This window comes from Paroedura picta, chromosome 8 (assembly GCF_049243985.1).
Source record: "Paroedura picta isolate Pp20150507F chromosome 8, Ppicta_v3.0, whole genome shotgun sequence".
In the NCBI taxonomy this organism is placed as follows: Eukaryota; Metazoa; Chordata; class Lepidosauria; order Squamata; family Gekkonidae; genus Paroedura; species Paroedura picta.
Genome location: NC_135376.1, coordinates 3,815,380 through 3,838,822, shown reverse-complemented (window position 1 = coordinate 3,838,822; position 23,443 = coordinate 3,815,380). Strand labels below are relative to the sequence as shown.

The 23,443-nt window shown below is 51.5% G+C and overlaps 1 protein-coding gene across 1 annotated transcript in view; it reads left to right on the top strand.

Moving 5' to 3' along the window:
- Positions 1 to 23,222, top strand: part of ECEL1 (endothelin converting enzyme like 1) — a 50,463-nt gene extending 27,241 nt beyond the window's left edge. Inside the window, exons 5-18 of the mRNA XM_077348104.1 lie at positions 254 to 346; positions 845 to 969; positions 1,809 to 2,031; positions 4,596 to 4,694; positions 5,162 to 5,236; positions 6,849 to 6,952; positions 7,957 to 8,015; positions 8,712 to 8,763; positions 13,075 to 13,142; positions 14,592 to 14,716; positions 17,611 to 17,676; positions 18,499 to 18,594; positions 20,274 to 20,350; positions 22,061 to 23,222. Coding sequence (XP_077204219.1) covers positions 254 to 346; positions 845 to 969; positions 1,809 to 2,031; positions 4,596 to 4,694; positions 5,162 to 5,236; positions 6,849 to 6,952; positions 7,957 to 8,015; positions 8,712 to 8,763; positions 13,075 to 13,142; positions 14,592 to 14,716; positions 17,611 to 17,676; positions 18,499 to 18,594; positions 20,274 to 20,350; positions 22,061 to 22,160 — 1,362 coding nt within the window. The 3' untranslated portion in view covers positions 22,161 to 23,222. The remainder of the gene's footprint in view (positions 1 to 253; positions 347 to 844; positions 970 to 1,808; positions 2,032 to 4,595; positions 4,695 to 5,161; positions 5,237 to 6,848; positions 6,953 to 7,956; positions 8,016 to 8,711; positions 8,764 to 13,074; positions 13,143 to 14,591; positions 14,717 to 17,610; positions 17,677 to 18,498; positions 18,595 to 20,273; positions 20,351 to 22,060) is intronic.
- The last annotated feature ends 221 nt before the right edge of the window (positions 23,223 to 23,443 follow it).

Genomic DNA, 23,443 nt, shown 5'->3' with positions numbered 1-23,443 from the left:
TTATCGGCGGGAGGTCTTCTAATTGGGTGCCAGCTCTGTTCTAAAGCAGGCAGAGACCCAGATGTGACCCACCGCCCTGCTCTGCTGTCTCAGTCTGGTGGGCCGATGCACCCAACAAATTATTAAGCGGTTGCAGGAGGAAAGCCACCCATGGGCCCAATCCTCTATTTGCCGGCCTTCTCTCCCGCTCAGTCAAGGCGCAAATGCATCTCCAGTCTATCCCTCCTCCCCTCTCTTCCTCCCCTCTTCGCAGATCACAGTCTCTGAATACGATGACCTCCGTCGTGACATCAATTCCATGTACAACAAGGTGACGCTCGGGGAGCTACAACGCATTATGCCCAACGTACGTTTTGCAGGGTTAGGGAAAGCTTCGGCTTCTGGACTGTGTGTGGCCAATATGCTGCATTTGTCTTGTTGGGCCACAGTCTCGTTTTTCTTGCTTGTGGTTTCCTGTTGCTTGGAAGTGGGGTGGGGGGTTCCCTGTTCTGCATGTGCTTTGCTCCCTCTAGTGGCCAGTTCAATATTACGTCGCTTGATGAGCCGTCCTTGATCACAGCTTTCCTTTTATGTCAGGGGTAGTCAAACTGCGGCCCTCCAGATGTCCATGGACTACAATTCCCAGGAGCCCCTGCCAGCGTTCGCTGGCAGGGGCTCCTGGGGATTGTAGTCTATGGACATCTGGAGGGCCGCAGTTTGACTACCCCTGCTTTATGTGGTCCAGTATGCTTCCTGTGTGTCAATAGATAAAATAAGATAAAGTAAAATAAAATAAATAAGAGAGACAATGGGATGGGGAGGCTCTGTGGGTAATAACGGGGGATCTCCTGTCAACGTCCCCCAGCTGAAATGGAAGCGTCTCCTTGACCGGATATTCCACGACCACTTTTCGGAGGACGAGGAGGTGGTGCTGCTGGCCACGGATTACATGCAGCGGGTGTCCGAACTGATCCACACCACGCCCATCAGGTAAGGACATCAGCGGTGGTCTGAACTGTGGAGACCCAGAGGAGTTTTTTGGGGGGTGAGCTTTTGCAGGTCAAAGCCCCCTTCATCTTATACGAGGAGGAGTGGCAATCTCTGAATCCTTCTATCCCAGACTGAAGGTGGGAGGGGTGTTGCATTCTACCTTTCAGTCCCAACTCCTGTCTTTGCAACCTTCTGGCTGTGGTAGAAGGACCTGGGGATGTCCCTGACAAAGGGAGCTTTGACCTTTGAAAGTTCATTCCCTGAAAGTCGGGTTGTTCTTTAAAGGTACTACTGGACTCAAATTTAGCTCTTGTAACACAGGCCAACACACCTCCCCCCTGACAAAGAATGCAACAGAAAAATTGCATTTTGGAGACCCTGACAGCTTAGTTTTCTACATGCGGGGAGTTTTCTTTCTAGAGCCCGGGTCAGGGCATCTTTGGAATTCTGACACAGCACGGTAGGTGCAGCCACAAAATGGCAGGGACAGAAGGCGGAGCCAACCAGAAAACGGCTGCTGCAGCTTCCCTCCAGTCACACGATTCAGAACCTTGTATTGTGGTGGTAGAAGTTGCCAAAACGATTTTTTTTCCCAAAACAAAACTGCACCCCCAATCAAATCTCCAATGGCCAATCAGGGGTCTTGCTGAGTGTAAACCCCACCTGGCCCCGCCCAGGCACCCGGAAACGACATTGCAGGCTCGTGGGCACCTGCAGGCTCTGTGTTGGGGACTCCTGTCCTGGAGAGACGTCCCACAGACCATCTGTGCATGCTCTGAATTAAATTCAGGAGGGCCCAACTATCCTAAGTCCTCCGCCATGGGCTCTTTCTGCTCCAGGATCCTCCACAACTACATGCTGTGGCGCATCGCGGTGGTGCTGAGCGAGCACCTTTCCACGCCCTTCCGGGACGCCATCCACGAGCTGGCCAAGGAGATGGAGGGCGCTGAGAAGCCGCAGGAGCTGGCCAAAGTCTGCCTCAGCCAGGCCAACAAGCACTTCGGCATGGCCCTGGGAGCTCTCTTTGTGGAGGAGTATTTCTCCTCGGCCAGCAAGGCCAAGGTAGGTGCCGGCACAGAAGGGGGAAGACGCCAGGGGGCTGGCAAGCAGCACCAGTTGGACTTCTGCCATCCCAGAAGGCTAAAAGAATATGATATGCTCCTGGCATTAGGGCAATATATGTGCTTGGCTCAGTGGTGGAGCGGCTGCCTGGCATGCAGGAGGCCCCAGGTTCAGTCCTCGGGATGTAAAGTCAAAAGATCTGGTAGTCGGTGATGTGAAAGACCTTGGCCTGAGACCCTGGAGAGCTGCTGCCAGCCTGAGTAGACAATACTGACCTTGCTGGACAAAAGGAGGGGGTACTGGCTCAGGGACGGAACATCTGCCTGGCAGACAGAAGGTCCCAGGTTCAATCCCCGGCAGCTCCAGTTAAAAAGGACCAGGCAGGAGGGGACGGGAAAGACCTCTGCCTGGGACCCTGGAGAGCAGCTGCCAGTCTGAGTAAACAATACCATCCTCAGTGGACTAAGGGTTAAGTCGATTTGAGATTCCTTCGGGTAGTGAAAAGCAAGGCACACAAAAAAAAACAGCTTCTAATAAATAGTTGGATTTTATTGTGCTTTTTTCCATGTGCCCACCCTTCAGTTTCCTGGAAGTCCCCGTGAGGGGCTTGTGACTCAACTGCATTTTCTCCTTCTTCTGTTCTGGGACAAGAAACTAAGTTGGAGGAAGGGAAACAGTTTCTCCAACTGGAGGCTGAAAACCCTTGGAAAGAATGGTATGCCTCAGGGCAGGGTATCTCAGCAGAGCTGTTTCGTGAAACCCGGGGGTTTCCTGACGGCCCTGGAAGGGTTTCCCAAACGGGTGGGAGTAAATTAATCTTTTAGAAATTTAAACTTCTATTAAATGTTCATCAGGTGGTATAATGCTATATGCTCATGTCAACCTGCTCCCCCTATGGCCAATGAGGGGCCTGGAGGGGGTGGGAAAGGGAGGAGTCCCAGGTGGGCGTGGCCACAGCTCTGCTTCCCAACGATATTCTGCAGGATTGCGCCACTTCTGGGGTTTCTCGAAGCCCGAAAAAGTGGAGAAAGCCTGCATCAGGAGACGGAATGGTGCCTGGAGAGGAGAGCAGCAGCCGAAATCTCCCAGGCTCTTGTGGCGCCTTAAAGGCGGATTTATTGTTGTGAGTCAGGGCTCTGATTCATGAGAGGATTTGCCGCAGGGCGCTTGTTCATCTTTATAGGCGGCGAATCCGTTGTGACGTTATTCAGGGTACATGCGGAGGAGGAGGAGAAGGAGAAGGAGGAGGACTCTGTGGGGACTGAAGGGTGAACAGGAGCAAGTTTTTTAAAATCCAGTTATGGATGAATGAAGTTAGGAAAGGCTCTCGTGATCCAGTGCTCTGGAGCAATTGTTAGTCCGAAGCGCGCATGAGCGTGTGAACCTGCCACCAACGCAAGCATCAATCATCTCTTTGGACTGACAGCTGCTCGCCACGGTGTCGGGCAGAGTTCGTTTAAATCACCTGCTGTCTGATCTTTACTAGGAATGCCGGGGATTGAACTGGGGACCTTCCGTTGCAATTTGCAAATTTGTAGTGCTCATGACTGAACAGCATATGAAGAGTGTCCCACAGGGGGCATCGGAGGAGACGTGGATTTAGCATAGTTAGACTAGGAACTTCCTGATATCTTCAAATAATCTCCAGTTTGGTGTAGGGGTTGAGAGTGGCAGCTTCCAATCAGGAGAGCCGGGTTTGATTCCCCGCTCCTCCACCTGCAGCCAGCTGGGTGATCTTAGGTCAGTCACAATCCTGTCGGAGCTGTGATCCCAGATCAGTTCTCTAAGGTAGGGTTAGTCAACCTGTGGTCCTCCAGATGTTCATGGACTACAATTCCCATGAGCCCCTGCCAGCAAATGCCGGCAGGGGCTCATGGGAATTGTAGTCCATGAACATCTGGAGGACCACAGGTTGACTACCCCTACTCTAAGGGCTCTTCCAGCTTCACTTACCTCAGAGGGTGTCTGTTGAAGGGAGATGAAGGCAAGGCAATTGTAAGCTGCTTTGAGACTCATTTAGGTTGTGAAAAGCAGGGCATAACACCCAGGTCCTTCCTATGTCTAGATTGGCTCAATTGGAGACTTCCTGCTCCTTCGAGCACACTTCCTCCCTGCTTGCCTCCGGAACAGATGGCATGAATGAAGAAGACCAGTTAGGCAGTTAGGTCTTTCTCTCTCCTCTCTTACCCACAAAATTCGTTTCTTTTCCCAACACAGCTATTTTATTCTTGTAAAGCAGCCTGGTGCTTCATACTCTTGCATCTTTAAACTCTGCCCACATCTTCTGCCTGGCAAGCAGAGGCTCTGCCACTGAGCCACGGCCCCCTCCTACTTCAGCAAACTTAGGAATTGCCCTTTGGTGGCCCGAATTAAAACAGGTGTGACCACCTAGCGAGCGAGAGGGGTTTGGGTGCTTTGCTTTCAGTAAGGTAGGACTGGGCTTCTCTCTCTCTCTCTCTCTCTCACACACACACACACACACACTCCCTTTCACACAAACACTTTCTCTTTGTCTCTCTCTCACACACACAGCCTTTGATCTCTGCATGGTCTCTTTCAACCAGGTGCATCAGTTAGTGGAAGACATTAAGCACATCCTGGACCGACGACTGGAAGAGCTGGACTGGATGGACGATGCGACACGGCGGGCAGCAAGATCCAAGGTGTGTGTGTGTGAGGGGGGGGGGGGACAGGAGGGTTCTGTGACACAGATCAAGGACCCGGGAGGCCCTTCAGATGCCCATCTATCTATTTCGCACTCACAATCAAGGGCAAGCGAAATATCTCTCTTTCCAGTTAGATATCAGGGGTGGGGAGGAGATTCCACTTGGAGTAGTTCAGCAGTGGACTCGGCTGCTTAAGGAGGTGGGGAGCTCTCTCTGCCTCACCTGTCTGTTGTGGGGAGAGGGAGGGAAGACAATTATAGCTGCTTTGAGACACAGGAGGTCTGCTAGGTGACCTTGGGCCTGTCTCAGTTCTCCCAGAGTTCTCTCAGCCTCACCTGCCTCGCAGGGTGTCTGTTGTGGGGAGAGGACGGGAAGGCGAATGTAAGTCACTTTGAAGCTCCACCAGGTAGTAAAAAACAGGGTGCAAAAACCCAGCTCTTCTTCCCTTCTTCTTCTTCTTGCAGCTACAGCATATGATGGTGATGATCGGCTACCCTGACTTTCTCCTCAACCCCGAGGCCATCGATAAGGAATACGAGGCGAGTCTCCCCGAGGCTCCTTGGCCCACCTTTTCCCCGAGTTTCTCCCTGGAGATAGGCAAGGGCAAGGAGTAATTTGTCGGGCTGTCAATCAACTAGAAGACCATAATTGATTAATCAACCTTCCTTTGGTCTGATTAACCTGCTAATTAACTTACCAATTACATCTGAAATAAATGGTCCCTGCTCGCCCCAGATGGCTGGCGGAGATGTTGAAGAAAAAGGGCAAGGGAACCTACAATTGACAGTGTGGGAAGTCAGGGTTGGCGGAGAGGCCGCTCTGGATGTTCCAGTTTTTATTCCTGACACTGGAACACAACCGGATCCAAAAGCTTATCTTTTACCTACCCAGAACCAGTATGGTACAGTGTAGGGGTGGCCAAACTGTGCTTCTCCAGATGGCTCTCCTGAGCTGCTTGGGAGGGCGGTATACAAATCCAAAAAACAATAATACTGATGTCCATGAACTACAATGACTATGAGCCCCTGCTAGTAATTGGTGGGGGTCTCATGGTCATTGTAGTCCATGGACATCCGGAGTTGGTCATCCTCGGCGGTATTGGTTCGAGGGACAAACTAGGATCTGGGAAGCCCACGTTCAAAGCCCGACTCAGCTGGGGAATCTGGCTGGATTGCCCCAGTCCAATCACACGCTCGCAGCCTAACCCGCCTGGCAGGGTTGTTGTGAGGATGCTAAGGATGAAAGGAGAATGATGGGAACGGCTTTGGGTCCCCCCTTGGGCAGAAAGGAGGTGTATAAATGAAGTAAAATTAAAATATTTAAAATGTCAGTCTTTCGCTGATTCCGATTGGCCCCGTCAATTAAATCAACTGAAGCACAAGTTCTTTAATCGGCTGATGAAAGGGAGTGTCTATGGTCGTTGGGCTTCCAGCTCTGACCGCTTGCTGACGTTACCTGTGCTGGTAAGCTTTATGCTCCCTAGTGGAGTCTGCCCAGCAGGTGAAATCACGTGTGGAGACCCTGTGCTGTCTGTGGCTAGCTGCTGAAGGACAGCACACAGCCGCTTCCCTGTGGTGACACTCCTCCTTTGGAACGCCTCACCTGGCAGCTTTTGGCACCAAGTAAACTGCTGAAGCCCCGCCCCTTCTCAAACCATGCCTTTCCCAAGCTCCACCCCCAAACCAGGAATTTCTTATTGCAGCAATAAGGAAAAGATTACATTTTGTCCAAACATTGTGTCCATTTTTCTCTGCTCTTTTCTGCGTTACGATGCTTGTTTGGCTCAGCTTTGCTTTCAGCCCTGTGGGTCTTTAGTGAGGGCTGTAAATCACTCACAATTCCTATTACTGTTTTAACAGCCCTTTTAATTATCCCATTCGGCTTCCGGTTTATTATTCCAAGTTGTCATCTCGCTCCCTTTGCTTAGATTTTATTATTGTCGCTACTAGCTTTCAGATATGTCTTAATTGCTGCTTTACATCTTAGCTCGGTTACTAAGGAGCTGAGCAGCTAAGCGGCAGAGATATAAATATGTTGAACGCGTGAATATGTTCTCAGAAGTGGGTGGATATCATCCCAGGCCTTCCATCCGGCTTTCCCGCCACCCGCCACCCCCTGCTGTGTTTAATTTCAGCCGATGTCCTTCCACAGTTCGAAGTCCACGAGAAAACGTACTTCAAGAACGTCCTCAACAGCATCAAATTCAGCATCAAGCTGTCGGTGAAGAAGATTCGTCAGGAGGTGGACAAGTCAGCGTAAGTCACTCGCCCTTACGGCTCCGAAGTCTGCCTCAGTGTGGGCATCGTGCCTAGCTTCTGCAGGATGCTGTTGCAGGGACTGAGTTCGAATTCCGCCCCAGGTTTGTCCTCCAGGTCAAATGCCCTCCCATTTCCTTTCACTGTTCTTTGGCGGCCTCTAGTGGCTGGAAGGAGCATAACTGAGCACCCGATAGGCCGGGACAAGGTCTCCCTTTTGATGCAAATGCAGGCAATTATTTAAAAACATCCTGCATCTTTTTGATCCGTCTCAGTTTTCATCAGGGGAGAATAAACCTTTGAGCAAAGCCACAATGAAATGGGTGTGAGTTCTTTTGAGCTGGATCACCTGTCCCTCTGCCAGCCTGACTTCAATTAAGTTATTAGGAGAGGGTCGTTTCACATGGAGCATGTAAATTAAAGTCCAGGTGATCAGAAGCCTCCGGGTGACTGTTGTATCAATTATTCTAACAACTGCTACAGTCACCTATGAAGCACTTTTCGAGATGCCAACAGGGGCCTGATTAGCCTATAACTATGTCAGGGGAAAGCTTTGTCAGGGGAAACTATGCCATCTGAAAGCTTTGCCCATGAGGCTGGGAGTTCGATCCCAGCAGCCGGCTCAAGGTCAACTCATCCTTCCAAGGTCGGTAAAATGAGTACCCAGCTTGCTGGGGGGTAAACGGTGATGACTGGGGAAGGCACTGGCAAACCACCCCGTATTGAGTCTGCCATGAAAACGCTGGAGGGCGTCACCCCAAGGGTCAGACATGACTCGGTGCTTGCACAGGGGAGACCTTTACCTTTACCTATGTCAGGGGAAGGCTTTGCCCTCTGAGCCCTTTTGTTGGCCCTGGTTGGCCCCTGTGTGAGATGGGAGGCTGGGCTAGATGGACCCTCCCTGGCCCTTCTTAACGTCTCATGCAGCAGCCTCCAGGAAGCATGGCCTGGTGCTGTCCCTCGGCCGGTCCCTGTGTTAATCATGTCATTTTTCTTCCTCGCAGGTGGCTGCTACCTCCCCAGGCACTGAATGCTTACTACCTTCCGAACAAGAACCAAATGGGTAGGGAGAAAAGCCACCGGTCCCCACCCACCTTTTGTAGGACTTGGTTGGGAGGAGAATCAAAGGAGAGTCAAATTGAAAGCTCTAGAATTAGGGCATTCCCTCCCCCTCCACCCAGAAACTGCAGTCCTTCCTTTCGAGCAGGGGAACGGGGTAAGAGGTTTCTATGGTAGCTCTACGGTAGATGCTAATTCTTGTTGAAAGTCGCATGGGCACATTGCTGGAACATCAGGTGAGGAGCTTCCTGCTCCGGCATAACTTGCTTCCCACCCCTTCCAGCTGCCTGGAGGGGCCTGAAAACCCATATTTGCCACCTGTCATGCCTGCCAGGAACTGCCAGGCAATCCCAGCCCTCCAGCAAGCACCCATGCCTGATATGCCAGTTTGTAGTCCTCCTGTTTGCCTCGATTATATTTTAAAGCGTACAACTCAATAAGTTTAGTTAGACTGGAGCAGTCTCGGATGTCAGAAGCCCAATGGGGCAAGGATCCGTTTCAGGCAACCCTCTCCACTGCCAGCCAGCTGGTGGGAACTCCCCCCACCCCAAACAGGGAAGAAGCCAGAAATGAACACAATGACACTCTGGGTTTTGAACAAAACTCTATGGTGGAAGCCCCAGCACCCACCAACACCAGTTTAGGGAGCCCGAGCCTGGAGTCCTTTCTCTCCCACAACTCTTCTCCTTTTCCTTTGCAGTGTTTCCAGCTGGGATCCTTCAGCCTACTCTCTATGACCCGGAATTCCCACAGTAAGTACAAGATCCAGACGAGCCGCCCTGCTGGTGTGTCTGCAGCAGGAGAAAAGAGCCAGGGTCCAGGAGCACCATCAGGACTAACGCAATTTGTGGCAGGGGAGGAGCTTTCAGGAGTCTCCGCCTACTTCTTCAGACTCCTTTTATTCTGAGTCTCTTTGGCAGGGGTAGTCAAACTGCAGCCCTCCAGATGTCCATGGACTACAATTCCCAGGAGCCCCTGCCAGCGAATGCTGGCAGGGGCTCCTGGGAATTGTAGTCCCTGGACATCTGGAGGGCCGCAGTTTGACTACCCCTTCTCTTTGGTGTAAGGTTCAGTCTTCTGCTGATGTCTGTTTGTAACTGTTCAAGTTTCCCCCGTGTGGCTAAACATGGTGCCTTTCCATGGTCAAAGTGTTTGTCCAGGCAAGAGCCAGAGTCCAGGAGCACCTTCAAGACTAACCAAATCTGTGGCTGGGGAGAAGCTTTCATGACTCGCGGCTCACTTCCGCAGAGACCAGGATTTCCACTCTGTAGGGCGGAACTTTCAGGCCCTGCGGAACTGCCTGGATCTCCCTTGGAAGAGTGTTCCGCCAGGCCAAGGCCATACTGACCGTTCAGATACTTTTAGTTCCGATCCTATACATACGCTTAAACATCGCTGTCTGCACCTGTCCTGGCTCTTATCTTTTTGCACCTCTGCCAGGAGATACCCTCATTTAGCCCCTTAGGGTGCAGCGTTTTCCTTTTCCAAATCCATTCTGCTTCTTTCCTCTACAGCAGTGGTTCTCCACCTTCCTAATGCCGCGACCCTTTAATCCAGTTCCTCGTGTTGTGGTGACCCCCAGCCATAAAATGATGCCAGGGTTCTTTCACAGAAATTAAACCAAAACTGGCCAATGGCATGAAGATCCATGGTTCACAGTTGTCTATAAACTGGCTTTTTCCCCCAGGGTTTCTCAGTCCAGTTCTGCCTCTTGGCTCACCATGCAGCTCCTCCAGACAGACGAACGCTCTATCTCGATCTACCCTGCAAGGCTGTTGTGTGGATGCCCCCCCCCCGGCCAAGCAGCTTGCCCTGCCGCGGCCCCTGTGAAAGGGTCGTTCGACCCCCGAAAGGGGTCCCGACCCCCAGGTTGAGAACCATTGCTCTACAGAATTCTATTTTCCTGTCTGTCGGATTTGAGCGTAAACTCAAATAAGAAGGCTGTGGGTTTGCGATTGTGCTTAAATAAATGCTCCAATAGAGGAGGGCCAATTCTTTTAGGAAAGAGTCTTGATTAAGAGGCCGGCTTGTCTTGCCAATATACATTTCCCCACCTCCCCATGATGTTGCATGATCCCATGTAATTGCCACGGCATGCTGTGAATTCTTTAAGACGGCATAGCTTATTTTCAGCGGGATTAGCGAACTGTTTCGTGGGTTTTGCATTTTTGCAAAAGGAGCAGTTCCTCACAGGGAAAGTGACCCCGTGGAAGGGGCTGGTCCAACAAGACCGTGGATTCCCTTTCTGCCCAGTGCTGCTGTGTGCCAAGAGATTTTTCAAGCTAGCTGTTTTCTTATAAGCAACAATAGGTCTTTTATTGCCCGCAGGGATGTCACCCAGTATGTTCGAGTTCTTACAAATGCTCTTTTTCAAGGCTGGGCTTATAGGGTTGTGAGACAGCATACAAGCCTTCTAAGGTCATTCCCTCCTCCTCCCCCCCTTCCCTCTTAAAATCTCACATCCGTCTTTAGAAGTGAGCCTGGTGAGAGATGGTTGTAGAACCAGCTGGGGGTATCCTTTGTCGGCCAGATTTTTCCTGCCCTATCAACTGTCCTGCCGTCTTGTATCATTTCTTCTCCTCCTGAGAAATTGACCCAAAGGTAAATGATGCCTCACGTGGGGTGGGTGATGCTGTTGTACCTAAGGAGGGGAGGGGGTTGTCGGAGGGTGGGCAGACTTGTAAACATTCACAGTCTAGCCTGCTTTGGATAACAACCCTTCCCCCCACCCCCCACCAGCTTCTTTTATGATGAGGCGACATTCTTAGGTACAAAAACCCAAAAGAAGCCGATAAGGGAGGGGAGACCTGTTATACAAAACAGAGTAGATCACGGAGCAGAGGTTATGAAACAGCATAACAATCAAACTTATTATGTCCCCCGTAGTTACTATTATGAGCCTCCGCAATCCATCCAAGAAAAGATTAGATTTCTACTGAAAGGTGACACTGTGGGTTATGTTTTACCATGGGAGAAAGCATGTCCGTGCAATTTAAGTCCCAGAAAACCTGTATTCTATGTAGCACCAAGAATTCACAAAGGTATAAATCCTACCCCCCCCCCCCCCACGCTGGGAGATCGATTATATCTCATAACAATTCTGTGTTAGAACCTGTTTCTAAATACCTCGGTCTCCTTCCCCCACATTCCTTCTGATATTAAAGATAACAAGAGATTATATTAATAAGCTGACTAAATGACTGTGTGTAGATGAAATCACCTTGTCTGCTCCGTTTGACGTCGGTTCCATCTACGCTAGCACAGAAGCCATGAGAAGAAGAAAATGAAGATGGGTTGGTTCTTATACGCAGCTTTCTCTTCCCAAAGGAGTCTCAAAGCGGCTTACAGTCGCCTTCCCTTTCCTCTCCCCACAACAGACACCCTGTGAGGTGGGTGAGGCTGAGAGAGCCCTGAGATTCCTGCTTGGTCAGAACAGCTTTATCAGTGCTGTGACTAGCCCAAGGTCCCCCAGCTGGTTGCATGTGGGGGAGAAGCGGGGAATCAAACCAATTAGAAGTCCGCACTCCTAACCACTCCACCAACCACTACACAAATGACCGTGTGTAGATGAAATTGAAATTAGAGCCTCTTGTGGCGCAGAGTGGTAAGGCAGCGATATGCTGTCTGAAGCTGTCTGCCCATGAGGCTGGGAGTTCGATCCCAGCAGCCGGCTCAAGGTCGACTCAGCCTTCCATCCTTCCGAGGTCGGTAAAATGAGTACCCAGCTTGCTGGGGGGTAAACGGTCATGACTGGGGAAGGCACTGGCAAACCACCCCGTATTGAGTCTGCCATGAAAACGCTAGAGGGCGTCACCCCAAGGGTCAGACATGACTCGGTGCTTGCACAGGGGACACCTTTACCTTTACCTTTAGATGAAATTGCCTTGTCTGCTCCATTTGATGTCGTTTCCCCCTGCGCTAGCATCCCTCAAACAGAAGCCATAGCCGCCATGGGGACGGTATTGACCAGAAGAGACAATGATTTTTCTTAATAGCCTTGTCACAAAGCGTGCTCAAGAAAAAAATATTTTCAAATGCAACAGTAAATTCTACTGGCAGATCCAATTGATAGCTATAGGATCACCAATGGGTTTAGAGCTAGCAAATTTATATAGGAGTGATTTCGAAGATGAGAACATACAATCTTTAAATAATCCTTTTCAGGGATACGTTAAAAAATGATGGTGTTATATTGCCGACATTTTTTTTTGCATTCTGGAAGGGAACCCTGGATCAATTACGTACATTTTACAGCTGGCGTGACAATAGAGGTACGAACTGGAGATATGAATTACACCCGGCTAAAAAACAGAGACACTTTTAGATGTCATGGTTGTTCAGAGACAATAACCCAACGTTTTACAAGCCTGTAAAGAAAACCCACTGACAAAACATCCCTTCATCGAATATGACAGCCACACACCCCACACACACACCCCCGTGTGAGAAATAATTTGCCTTTTGATCAATTTCTTAGAAGTTAGAGAAATTGTGCAAGATGATGGGACTTTGAGAGCGAGTCTCTGAAAGAAAAAATTGTCAGACGAAGAGTACCGACAGCGGATTCTACCACCATCTCTCACCAAGCCCAGTTCTTAAGACAGAAGTGAGATTTTAAGGGGGAGGGTGGGGGGAAGGCCTAGAAGGCCGGGATGCTCACTTATAATTCTGTAACTGCAGCTTTTTAAAGGAGGTCTCAGGAACCGGGGAACTTTCCAAGCATGGGGAGCAAAGAAGCAGGAAGTGAACGGAAAATGCTGACATCACCCAGGAGCACGTAGTCACAACCGTGATGCTCTGGTTTAGGGCAAAACTCCGTGGTAAGAAGCTAATCCTACTGTAGAGGTCTTGTCCAGAAGCCAGAGCATCTCTCCTCAGTGTCCCTGATGTTACTGCCAAATTATGTCAGCACATCACGCTAATTTTCACACTGCTCCCAGCATGCATCCCCTCGCCCCGCCTCCCGGCAGCTACGAGGGACCTGGGATGCCTAGCCTGTCTGCACCTTTTCCCCTTCTCATCCCGTGGTCACCCCTGTGTGCTGCTTGTCTCCCACCCTCCAGGTCCCTGAATTACGGCGGGATCGGTACAATCATTGGGCATGAGCTGACCCACGGCTACGACGATTGGGGTGAGTCATTCCGACCCATGTGGATCCCTTCTCCTGTCCCCGTGGCAGCCAAGGAGAAGTGACCTTGGGCCCTATAGAGCAGGGCATATGAAAGCCCCGGCCTCTCTGCCCTGTTGGCGGCCCTCCAGAGGAACTGCTTGGCCACTGTGGGAGACGGGATGCTGGACTAGATGGACCACTGATCCAGACTACAATTCCATGCTGGCAGGGACTCATAGAATCACAGAGTTGGAAGGGCCCTCCTGGGTCATCTAGTCCAGCCCCCTGCACTATGCAGGACAAGCTCAAACCTTTCGCTCCTCCACTGTCACCTGCCACCCCCTTGAGCCTTCACAGAATCAGCCTCTCCGTCAGATGGCTCTCCAGCCTCTGTTTAAAAATCTCCAAAGATGGAGAACCCACCACCTCCAGAGGAAGCCTGTTCCACTGAGGAACCACTCTCACTGTCAGGAACTTCTTCCGGAGGTTTAGACTGGGAATTGTATTCCATGGACATCTGGAGAGCCACAGTTTGGCCAGCCCTGCCAGTTGCAGCCCAGATCAAGTTCAAGCTTTTGATGTTAACCTTAAAGGCCACCTGCAGTCTGGGCCCCACATATCTGCAGGACTGCCTATCTCCTTATGCCCCCACATGGCCTTGTACTATGTAGGCATGAATCTATTGGAGGACCCCGGCCCAAGGGAGGTTCTCCTGGCCTCAAGGGCCTTTTCGATCCTGGCCCTGACCTGGTGGAATGAGCTTCCGGGAGAGCTGCAGGCCCTGTCGGAGCTTTCACAGTTCCGCAGGGCCAGCATAACGGAGCTCTTCCGCCAGGTCTTCAGTTGAGGCCGGGGCAAGGAAGAGCTGGGTCCCTAGAGGTCATCTGGCTCCCCCTGGGAAGATCTCCTCCAAGGCACGTTATCAGAAGGTCTGTAGAGCCGGGGGGGGGGGCAAGGGGAAGGAGCTTCCACTGTCAAGGGGGATTAGTAACTGGGGGGGGGGGTTAAGGATTGTTGTATGGGGTGTTATTATTAAGAGGTTGTTAACCGCGACGAGCCATTTTGGTGAGTGCTGGTCTAGAAACTGAAACAAATACATAAAACGAATTTACTCAAAGTCGCTGCCTCCTTCTGGAAGAAAAGATCCATGAAATGTACCCTCAGGTGGATTAGTTACATACGTTTTGGACAGGGATTTTTGACAGACCGGAGATCAGACGTGTTTCTGGGAGATCTCCAGGTACCACCTGGAGAGGGGCAACCCTAGCTGGACCGTGGGACACCTCTTGGATCCTTAAGACCAAGGGTCGTCAAACGGCGGCCCTCCAGATGTCCATGGACTACAATTCCCAAGAGCCCCCTGCCAGCGTTCGCTGGCAGGGGGCTCCTGGGAATTGTAGTCCATGGACATCTGGAGGGCTGCCGTTTGACTACCCCTGCTTAAGACTAACGGCGAGGTCTTTTCTGCAGGAGGCCAGTACGATCGCCACGGCAACCTGATGCACTGGTGGACCGACACGTCCTACAGCAAGTTCCTGAGGAAGGCCGAATGCATCGTCAACCTGTACAACAACTTCACCGTCTACAACCAAGGGGTGAGCCGGGGCACGCAATGCCGCATGCGGCCAGCAGGGGGAGGGCTCTTCCTCCAAGACCATCAAAATCACCCGTTATCCCCTGGCCGAATCGGAGCTTGGCGGATCCTTACCTGCCCCCAGTAGGCGAGACCTCCCCGCCCCACCCCACCCCATGTGGCTGAGGTCTTCCTGGAACAGCGACAGCACGTCGCCCCAACAGGTTACCGTTTAACCCGCGGGTGGGAAAACAGAAGCCATTTCCCGAAGTCTTGGCCTGTACTTTGTCCTGCTGAAATACAAACACCCTTTGGCCTTGGAGGCGACACCCGTCCTTGGCCAATGCCCCTTCTTTCCCCGTGGATCTTGCCAGGAAGTTCTTGCCGAACTGCATTTTCCCTAGAGGCAGAGCCAATTCCTGGGCGTCTGGTGGAGAGTCAGAGGGTGGCCACTGGGCTCAAGGGAGGGGTAGAGGTGTGCATTCAACTGATCTGAAACAAAACCACAACACCCCAACCTTACCAGTATTTGTGGGGTTACTAATTCTGCTGGATTTCTTCAGCTACTGAAGTGGCCGAGTCTGGAAAATAACAAAACCTATTTGGGACTTTTCAGGACTGATGGATAGCCACAGGTGAAGTGCATTTAAAGGGCTCTCGGTCCTTTAAACTTCCGGATTGGAGAAGGCATTTAAAGGGACTCGCAGTGCTGCCACAGCTTGCAATAAATTTTAAAGGGACTGTGTTCCCTTTAAAGTTTAAATGCCTTTTCCTCCACTGGAGACAATGGCAGGTGGGGGGGGGGACCTTTTTTGAGGACCCAGTCTTTCTCAAATTTGTGGGGGGGGGGGTGAGTAGAGGCACCAGCAGCCATACTGCAAATCTGGTGCCTCTATTTTAAAAAATATACATACATACACACCGAGCCCCAAATACCCTCACAATGATTCTATATTATAGCCTGCAGGGGACCATTGAGTATAATGGCTCCCAGAGGCTAACATGGAGCCAAACAAATTGGCCTTCCCGAATATTTAGCAAATCTAAATACTATACCAGTATTCGTATTTGGGAATACCAAGAAGTACTGATTTTTTATAGGTTCAGTATACCTGAACACCTACACCAGGGGTAGTCAAACTGTGGCCCTCCAGATGTCCATGGACTACAACTCCCAGAAGCCCCTGCCAGCATTCGCTGGCAGGGGCTTCTGGGAATTGTAGTCCATGGACATCTGGAGGGCCGCAGTTTGACTACCCCTGACCTACACCATGCGGGCTATGTAGGGATGCCAACCTCCAGGTGGGACCTGGGGATCCTCCAGAATTACAGCTCATCTCCAGACTGCAGAGATCAGTTCTCCTGGAGGAAATGCATGTTCCGGAGGGTATATTCCATGGCAGACTCCCCAGGCCCCATCCCCAAATCTCTGGCTGGGCGGCAGAGGGGCCCTGATAACCCTAATTCTCTGCCCAACGCTTCCACCTGTCTGTTTTTGCCAATTCCTGGAAAGGCCTCTCCCAGCAGCCGAAGCTTTTCCTGGCGTGGAGGGAGACGCCGAGGAGGGAAAGCAGACTTGCTCACCGGCTTCGTTTGTGAGCCTGCTGTGAAAAGAACCGGCGGCTTGAATGGAATCGTGGCATCCTCATGAGAAAGAAAAACCGAAGCGTCCAACGGAGCAGCAGATCATTGAGCTGGAAAAAAAAAAATCTCAATTCTGATTCCCGCCCGTTCCTGAAACGTTCACTGGGACGACTTCCAGAACCGCTCAGCCCGTAATTGTGGCAATTTCACACCACCTGGCGATGAGTGTCACTGGGAAGAGCGGAGCTGACTTCCAAGTCAAGATGTTGAACATCTGGGTGCCCACCCCCCACCCCCCTGTGCGCCAAGCTCCAAAGGAGCAAGAGGAAGAAGAAGAAGAAGAAGAAGAAGAAGAAGAAGAAGAAGAGGAAGAAGAAGAAGAAGAGGAAGAAGAAGAAGAAGAAGAAGAAGAAGAGTTGGTTCTTAGATGCTGCTTTTCTCTACCCGAAGGAATCTCAAAGCGGCTTACAGTCGCCTTCCCTTCCTCTCCCCACAACAGACACCCTGTGAGGTGGGTGAGGCTGAGAGAGCCCTGATATCACTGCCCGGTCAGAACAGTTTTATCAGTGCTGTGGCAAGCCCAAGGTCACCCAGCATGTGGGGGAGTGCAGAATCGAACCCAGCATGCCAGATTAGAAGTCCGCCCTCCTAACCACGACACCAAAGTGGCTCTGTTCTGGGGAAGCATGCAGAGCTGCTGGGCCATATTTCTTCCTAGACTCAGGTGACCGGCGTGTTTGTCAAGGGGAGGAGGGGTGGCACACAACGGTGAAGATGCTGGGCTGGTTCTGGGCCCAGCTGGGGCTGTGGCCAAGCGTGGAAGATACCTGGCATCTTACTCCTGGCCCCAGGTTCGAGTCCAGCACCTGTGGTGATGCAGGTGGGAGAGCTGGCATGCAGAGGTTCCCGGGTTCATTTCCCAGCGCCTCCAGTTTAAAGGATCAGGAATCAGGCAATGCAAGAAACCTCCGCCTGGGATCCTGGAGAGCGGCTGCCGGTCCGTGTCAGCAATTCTGACTGGGATGGAATCGTTGATCTGATTCAGGATGAGGCAGCTTCTTGTGTGTTCAGAATTCGAGGAGATTTGGGGGGTGGACCTGGGGAGGGCGGAGTTTTGGAAGGAGAGGGGCTTCGGGAGGGCAAAAGGCCAGAGTCCACCCTTCAAAGCAGCCCCCAGGGGGCTGATCTGATGTAATCTGTAATTTTGGGGGGGGGGATCTCCATGCCCCGCCTGGAGGTTGGCAACCCTGCATCCTAAATATTTGGCGCTGGGGCTGGTGTCGGTTTGACCTCCAAGCAGCTCTGACCCTGATTTTGCTTTTCTTCCTCCAGGTGAACGGAAAACACACCCTGGGGGAGAACATTGCCGACATGGGTGGCCTGAAGCTCGCCTACTATGTACGTATCCCCCCCACCCACCCCGTCGACTGGGGGAGCGAGTCCCATGTTATCCCCTGCAAGAGTAGACTCCTGCAGATGGAGAGGGTACAGCGGCCCCAATCCCTTCTTTGGCTGAGCCTTGTCGTCACCCTGATCTTGCCCACCTCTGTGGGCACATAAGTTCCATCCCATAAATTCACAGCGTAGCCTTCTGAACCAAGCTTTGCCCCGTTTGACAAATTATGTGCCATCCAATGGCAACCAACCTCTGGCCACCCCAGCAAGGGGCTTCCAAGGTAACGAAGAAGGAGGGGTGGTTGGCCATGGCCTTCCTCTGCAGAGCCTTCCTTGGTGGTCTCCCTTCCAAGCCTCATGGTGACCCCAGCAAGGGGCTTCCAAGGCAAGGGAGAAGCAGAGGTGGTTGGCCATGGCCTTCCTCTGCAGAGCCTTCCTTGGTGGTCACTCTTCCAAGCCTCATGGTGACCCCAGCAAGGGGCTTCCAAGGCAAGGGAGAAGCAGAGGTGGGTGGCCTTTGCCTTCCTCTGCAGAGCCTTCCTTGGTGGTCACTCTTCCAAGCCTCATGGTGACCCCAGCAAGGGGCTTCCTAGGCAAGGGAGAAGCAGAGGTGGTTGGCCGTGGCCTTCCTCTGCAGAGCCTTCCTTGGTGGCCTCCCATTGAAGCACCAACCCTAGTTCGATTCTGAAACACAACACGATTGGGCTATTCCACATCTAGGGCATTTGCTTCCTCATTGATTGTTGGATATTGAACGGTTTCCTCGGGTGGGAAGGGAGAGGGGACTCACCTCCACTGCTTGCCAAACAGGACTGTCTCTTACAGGCCTATCAGAAATGGGTGCGGGAACACGGCCCCGAAAGTCCCCTGCAGCGGCTCAAGTATACCCACGAACAGCTGTTCTTCATTGCTTTCGCCCAGGTAATGCCCCTGTCCTTGGCATCCTGGCTAAGAAGGCCCTCAAATTGGGGCCCACTCCTTGGGCAAAGCTTGTTCTTAGTTTGCGAAAAAATTCAGAGCTACATGTTTAGATAATTTGGCATTCCTGATGCTTTGGTAGGACAGCCAACAACTAGAGGCGGCAGGAAGATTTGGAATTACAGCTAATGTCCTGACTACAGAGATCCATTCCCCTGTTTAAAAAATGGCTGCTCTGAAGGGTGGACTCTATGGTATTATGCTCCACCAAAGTCCCAAACCCTGCATCTAAACCCCTAAATCTCCAGGAATTCCCCAGCCCAGAGTTGGGAACCCTATTTTCAGGCAAAGATCTCTGCAGCAACAAGCAGGCCTTGCAAACTGGGAGGGGGTCTTGCAGTCAGGGGTGGGGGGAATTGGGCCCTCCCATCTTTCAAAGAACACCTTGACACGCTGGCCTAAGATCTGGGCCACTCGGGTTCAAGGACTCGTGATTTAGCCCCAGGAAGGCCTTCTCTCACAATGCCTGACATGTCCTACCTGATTTCCATGTTTTATCTTGCAGTGGCCACTTCCAATCTGCCTTTGTATTCCGTTTTAGTAACTGGTTGCAAATGTGGTTTTTTCCGTGTCATTTCAGACAGATGCAGTTTAGTAACTGGCTGCTTGCAGGATTTATTTCCTTCTTCGTGCAAAACAGCTTGTGTCAGATTGGCACAGCGTGGTTGAGCCGCTTTGAAGGAAAGCAACTTCCTTCTGCTTTCTGCCCCTTCCTTGCACTTCTGAATCACTGGGTTGTGCTTTTTAAAATGTCCATAGTGCTTCCTACAATGCCGCCTTCCCCCCTGCTCTTTTTTGCTGCAAGAGCTTCTGCGGACTTTTTTGTTTGGAACGTTCTATGTTGAATGCTATAGCGCTGTAGCCCTAAATCAATATAGCACATTGATGCTATAGCAACACCATTGAGATGCCTGGACTGCCGAGCAGGGGTGGCCATACTGTGGCTCTTCAGATGCCCATGGACTACAATTACCATGAGCCCCTACCAGCATGGCCAGTTTGTTTTATTTGTTTGTTTTATTATTTGATTTCTTGACTGCCACTTCCGGACCAGGCCAGCTAATAAAACACAGATAAAACTACAACAATCCCCTGGCAGCATAAAATCTTACTAAACCCCCTCATAACACATCTGTCTAGCATGGAGCAGAACTGGCCCACCACTCTACCCACTGTCCACTGGCCTCGGGAGACACTCCTCTGGCCCTAGATGTACAAGGCATTTTGAGGAGGGACCCAAGATCTACCACCTTATGGCATCAACCAAATGCCTGGTGGACGAACAGGGGCATGTGGTAATTGGCAGAGGCTCATGGTAATTGTAGTCCATGGGCATTGGGGAGCCACAGCTTGACCACCTCACTCCAGAATGTTAATGGTGCTGCTATAGCATTGAAGTGCTGTATTGCTTTAGTGCTATAGCGCTCGACTTAGAACATTATAAAACCCTCCAAAGATGGCACACCAAAAAACGGCAGGGAAAAGCAGGAAGGTTTGACAGCTCATTAACAGAGGGAAATTTGTAAGAACCCCGTCCCGTACTGCTTCACTCGAAATCAGACCAATGATGATTAACATCTGGTTTAGTAACAGTAACATGAAAATCTACATTCTACTTGCAGAACTGGTGTATTAAACGGCGCTCACAGTCCATCTACCTGCAGGTGCTGACCGACAAACATGCTCCCGAACACTACAGGTAACTTGGAATTTGTGGGTGGAGGTGATAGGAAGCTCAAGAGGGCTGGGACGTGGGTGCCATAACTGGGGTGCTAAACCAGAACCTGCCCTCCAGCAGCCTTACTTAAAGGAACATCTAATGTGGGTGGAAAGACAAGACTCCACGTGTGGAGGTGTTATTTTGGTGCCGTGGCTCTTGTGGCAGTTTCCAAGGTGTGCAAAAATGATTAATAATAGCATCAATTTGGGGGGGGGCAGGATCTATCAGCCTAACAGTTAGGGAGCCTCAGAAAACATCATCAAAGCAGTCAGGGAGCCTCAAAAGAAAAGAACACCCATCAGGGAGCCAACATAAAATCAATCAAGAAGACAGGAAATGGCATGCAATAAGCTGTTAATTAAAAAAAAAACATGCTGTGACATCCAGTAAATAGGAAGACTAAAATGGGGTTGAGGGTAGAAATTGATCAGAAGTCTAAACTGAGAATCCTGATTGCTGCAGGGCAGAGTAGAACTTCTGGACACGCTGCGGATAGTGACCCTCTCTTGCAAACTGCTTCCCGAATTATTCTTGGCTTCTGGCCTGAGGAACTGCAAAGCATTTGGGTGGCCTGCAGCAGCATTAAACTGGCCATTTAAACGTGAGGAGAACTGGAATGACTCTGGATTTGAGGGGTGACAGATACACTGGAATTGCTGACATGAGGCCTTCTCAGAGCCAGCATGTTTGTCATGGATAAGGTTTGATCCCCCCACTCCTCCACATGCAGCCAGTTGGTGGCCTTGGACCTGACTCAGTTCTCTGAGAGCTCTTCTTGCAGATCAGTTCTTCTAGAGCTCTCTCGGCCCCACATTCTTCACAGGGAGTCTGTTGTGAGGGAAGGAAAGTGCTTTGTAAACTGCTTTGGGTAGTGAAAAGTGGGGCACAAAAATCCAGCTCGTCTTCTCAGGAAGTTAGGACTCATGGCCCACAGTTGACTTTTTCTCAAAATGGGCTGAAACAAAAAATCCTGAATAATAAAGCCGTAAACGGGGTTGGGGAGACGGGGAATTCTGGAAGTTGCAGAAGAACTTTTTTGAGGACGCACATGACAAAGAAGAAGAAGAGGAAGAGGAAGAGGAGGAGGGGGAGGAGGAGGAGTTGGTTCTTATATGCCACTTTTCTCTACCCAAAGGAGTCTCAAAGTGGCTTCCAATCACCTCCCCTTTCCTCTCCCCACAACAGACACCCTGGGAGGTGGGTGAGGCTGAGAGAGCCCTGAGATTACTGAAGAAGAAGAGTTGGTTCTTATATGCCGCTTTTCTCTCCCCAAAGGAGTCTCAAAGCGGCTTCCATTCGCCTTCCCTTTCCTCTCCCCACAACAGACACCCTGTGAGGGAGGGGAGGCTGAGAGAGCCCTGAGATTACTGCTATGAGGACAGCTCTATTAGGGCTGTGGGGAGTCCAAGGTCATCCAGCTGGCTGCATGTGGGGGAGTGCAGAATTGATCCTGGCTCGCCAGATTAGAAGTCTGCACTCCTAACCACGACACCAAACTGGCTCTCGGGGCTCCGTTGAGCACGGCCATTCCTCTCCGCACAGGGACTGGATCCTCGCTTGCAGGCCCGGCGTTAGGAGTCCATCCAGAGCAATCCCTCTCCCTTTGCAAACTAAAATTGGCTTCTTTAAGGAATCTGCATCGTATCTTTTCCCCATGCCCGTCTTTCTCTCTCTCTCTCTGCCCCGCAGGGTTCTCGGCAGCGTCTCCCAGTTTGAAGAATTTGGCCGGGTCTTCCACTGCCCCAAGAACTCCCCCATGAACCCGGCTCACAAGTGCTCCGTCTGGTGAAGGGCCAACCCCTTCCTCGCCCGCCGGTGTGTGCCAAGGTGCCCTCTGGATCCGTTGCTGCTCTGTTCCTCGCCCGCTGGCTGGATGGAGGGGGGAAACCAGGCCTGCCCTCCTCCCTGGCCCTGTTCTCCAGGATGGACGGACAAACAAACCAGACAGACTCCTAATGGCTCTGGGGAAGGGAAACTGGATCTCGGCCCTCCTGCTCCGCTCCCCGCCTTGCCCAGATCCGCGTGCACCTAGTGAGGGTCGTCCGTTTGGGGAAAGGGCAAGAGGGGGGAGCCGAAAATTGGCTGCGGCATCCGGCCTAGGCCCAGCTGTTACCGTGGCGACAGAACCGATGGCGTAAGGCCTGTTTCTCCAGCCAACCCTAAAAAATGGCAGCGTTTTGGTTGCCACTTGGAAGGGAGAAAGCCTGCAAAATTCACTCCTGATTCTCTTTCTGACTTCCAGCCCTGTCTTTCCATTGTGGCATGTCCCTGACCCCGAAAAATGAACTCCTTCCTCCTCCTCCCCCCCCCCAACCATTTTTGAAAATGGGCAGAATGTAGGGTGAGCATCTGGGAAGTACAACTGCTGTCCATAAGATAAAGAGAGGCTCCCCTGCAGGAAATGGTGGCTCCACAGAGCAAACTCTATGGTATACCACAAAGCCTAGGAGCAACGGGAGCCCTAGAGTGACACAATATCCCCACTGAGCCGCATCCTGTCCGCAACGTTCGTTCTCCCCAGGCACTGACCACCCCCCCCAAAAAAAATCTCCAGGAATTTCTCAAGCTGGAGTTGGTAACCCTAGCAGAACCAGGATCTCTGGGAGGGAGAGTTGGAGAGACAGTCACACAGTAGCTCCATGCGGCTTAGCCTGGCAGCCACGCCGTGGCCCAGGCGCCTTCCCTGGAGCTAAAGCACGACTGAGCCAGAGGCCTACAGCACAAGGCTACCCCCGGTGGAGTCGCACTTGGAGGCCACGGAAGGATTCGCACTCGGTCCTGTACAGATATTCCGCGCTGTATTTTTCTGCTGCTAATGTTGAATTAAAAGGCCAGAGCTGTTTTGTCTGCATGGGCAAACGGGTTCCTTCGTTCCTTGGCTGGGGTGACAGATTCCAGCCTGTGCTTCTCGTGGACGGAGGAGAGGAAAAAGCAAGGGGTCCCCCAACTCCTGGCATGTGCAAGCCCCTTCAGGTGCAGAACACCTTTTGCTGCCTCTGGAAACACACACACTCCAGTCCTGGCAGGTTTTTGGGGGACGGTAATTCCACACTTGAGGGGCAGCTCAGGAGC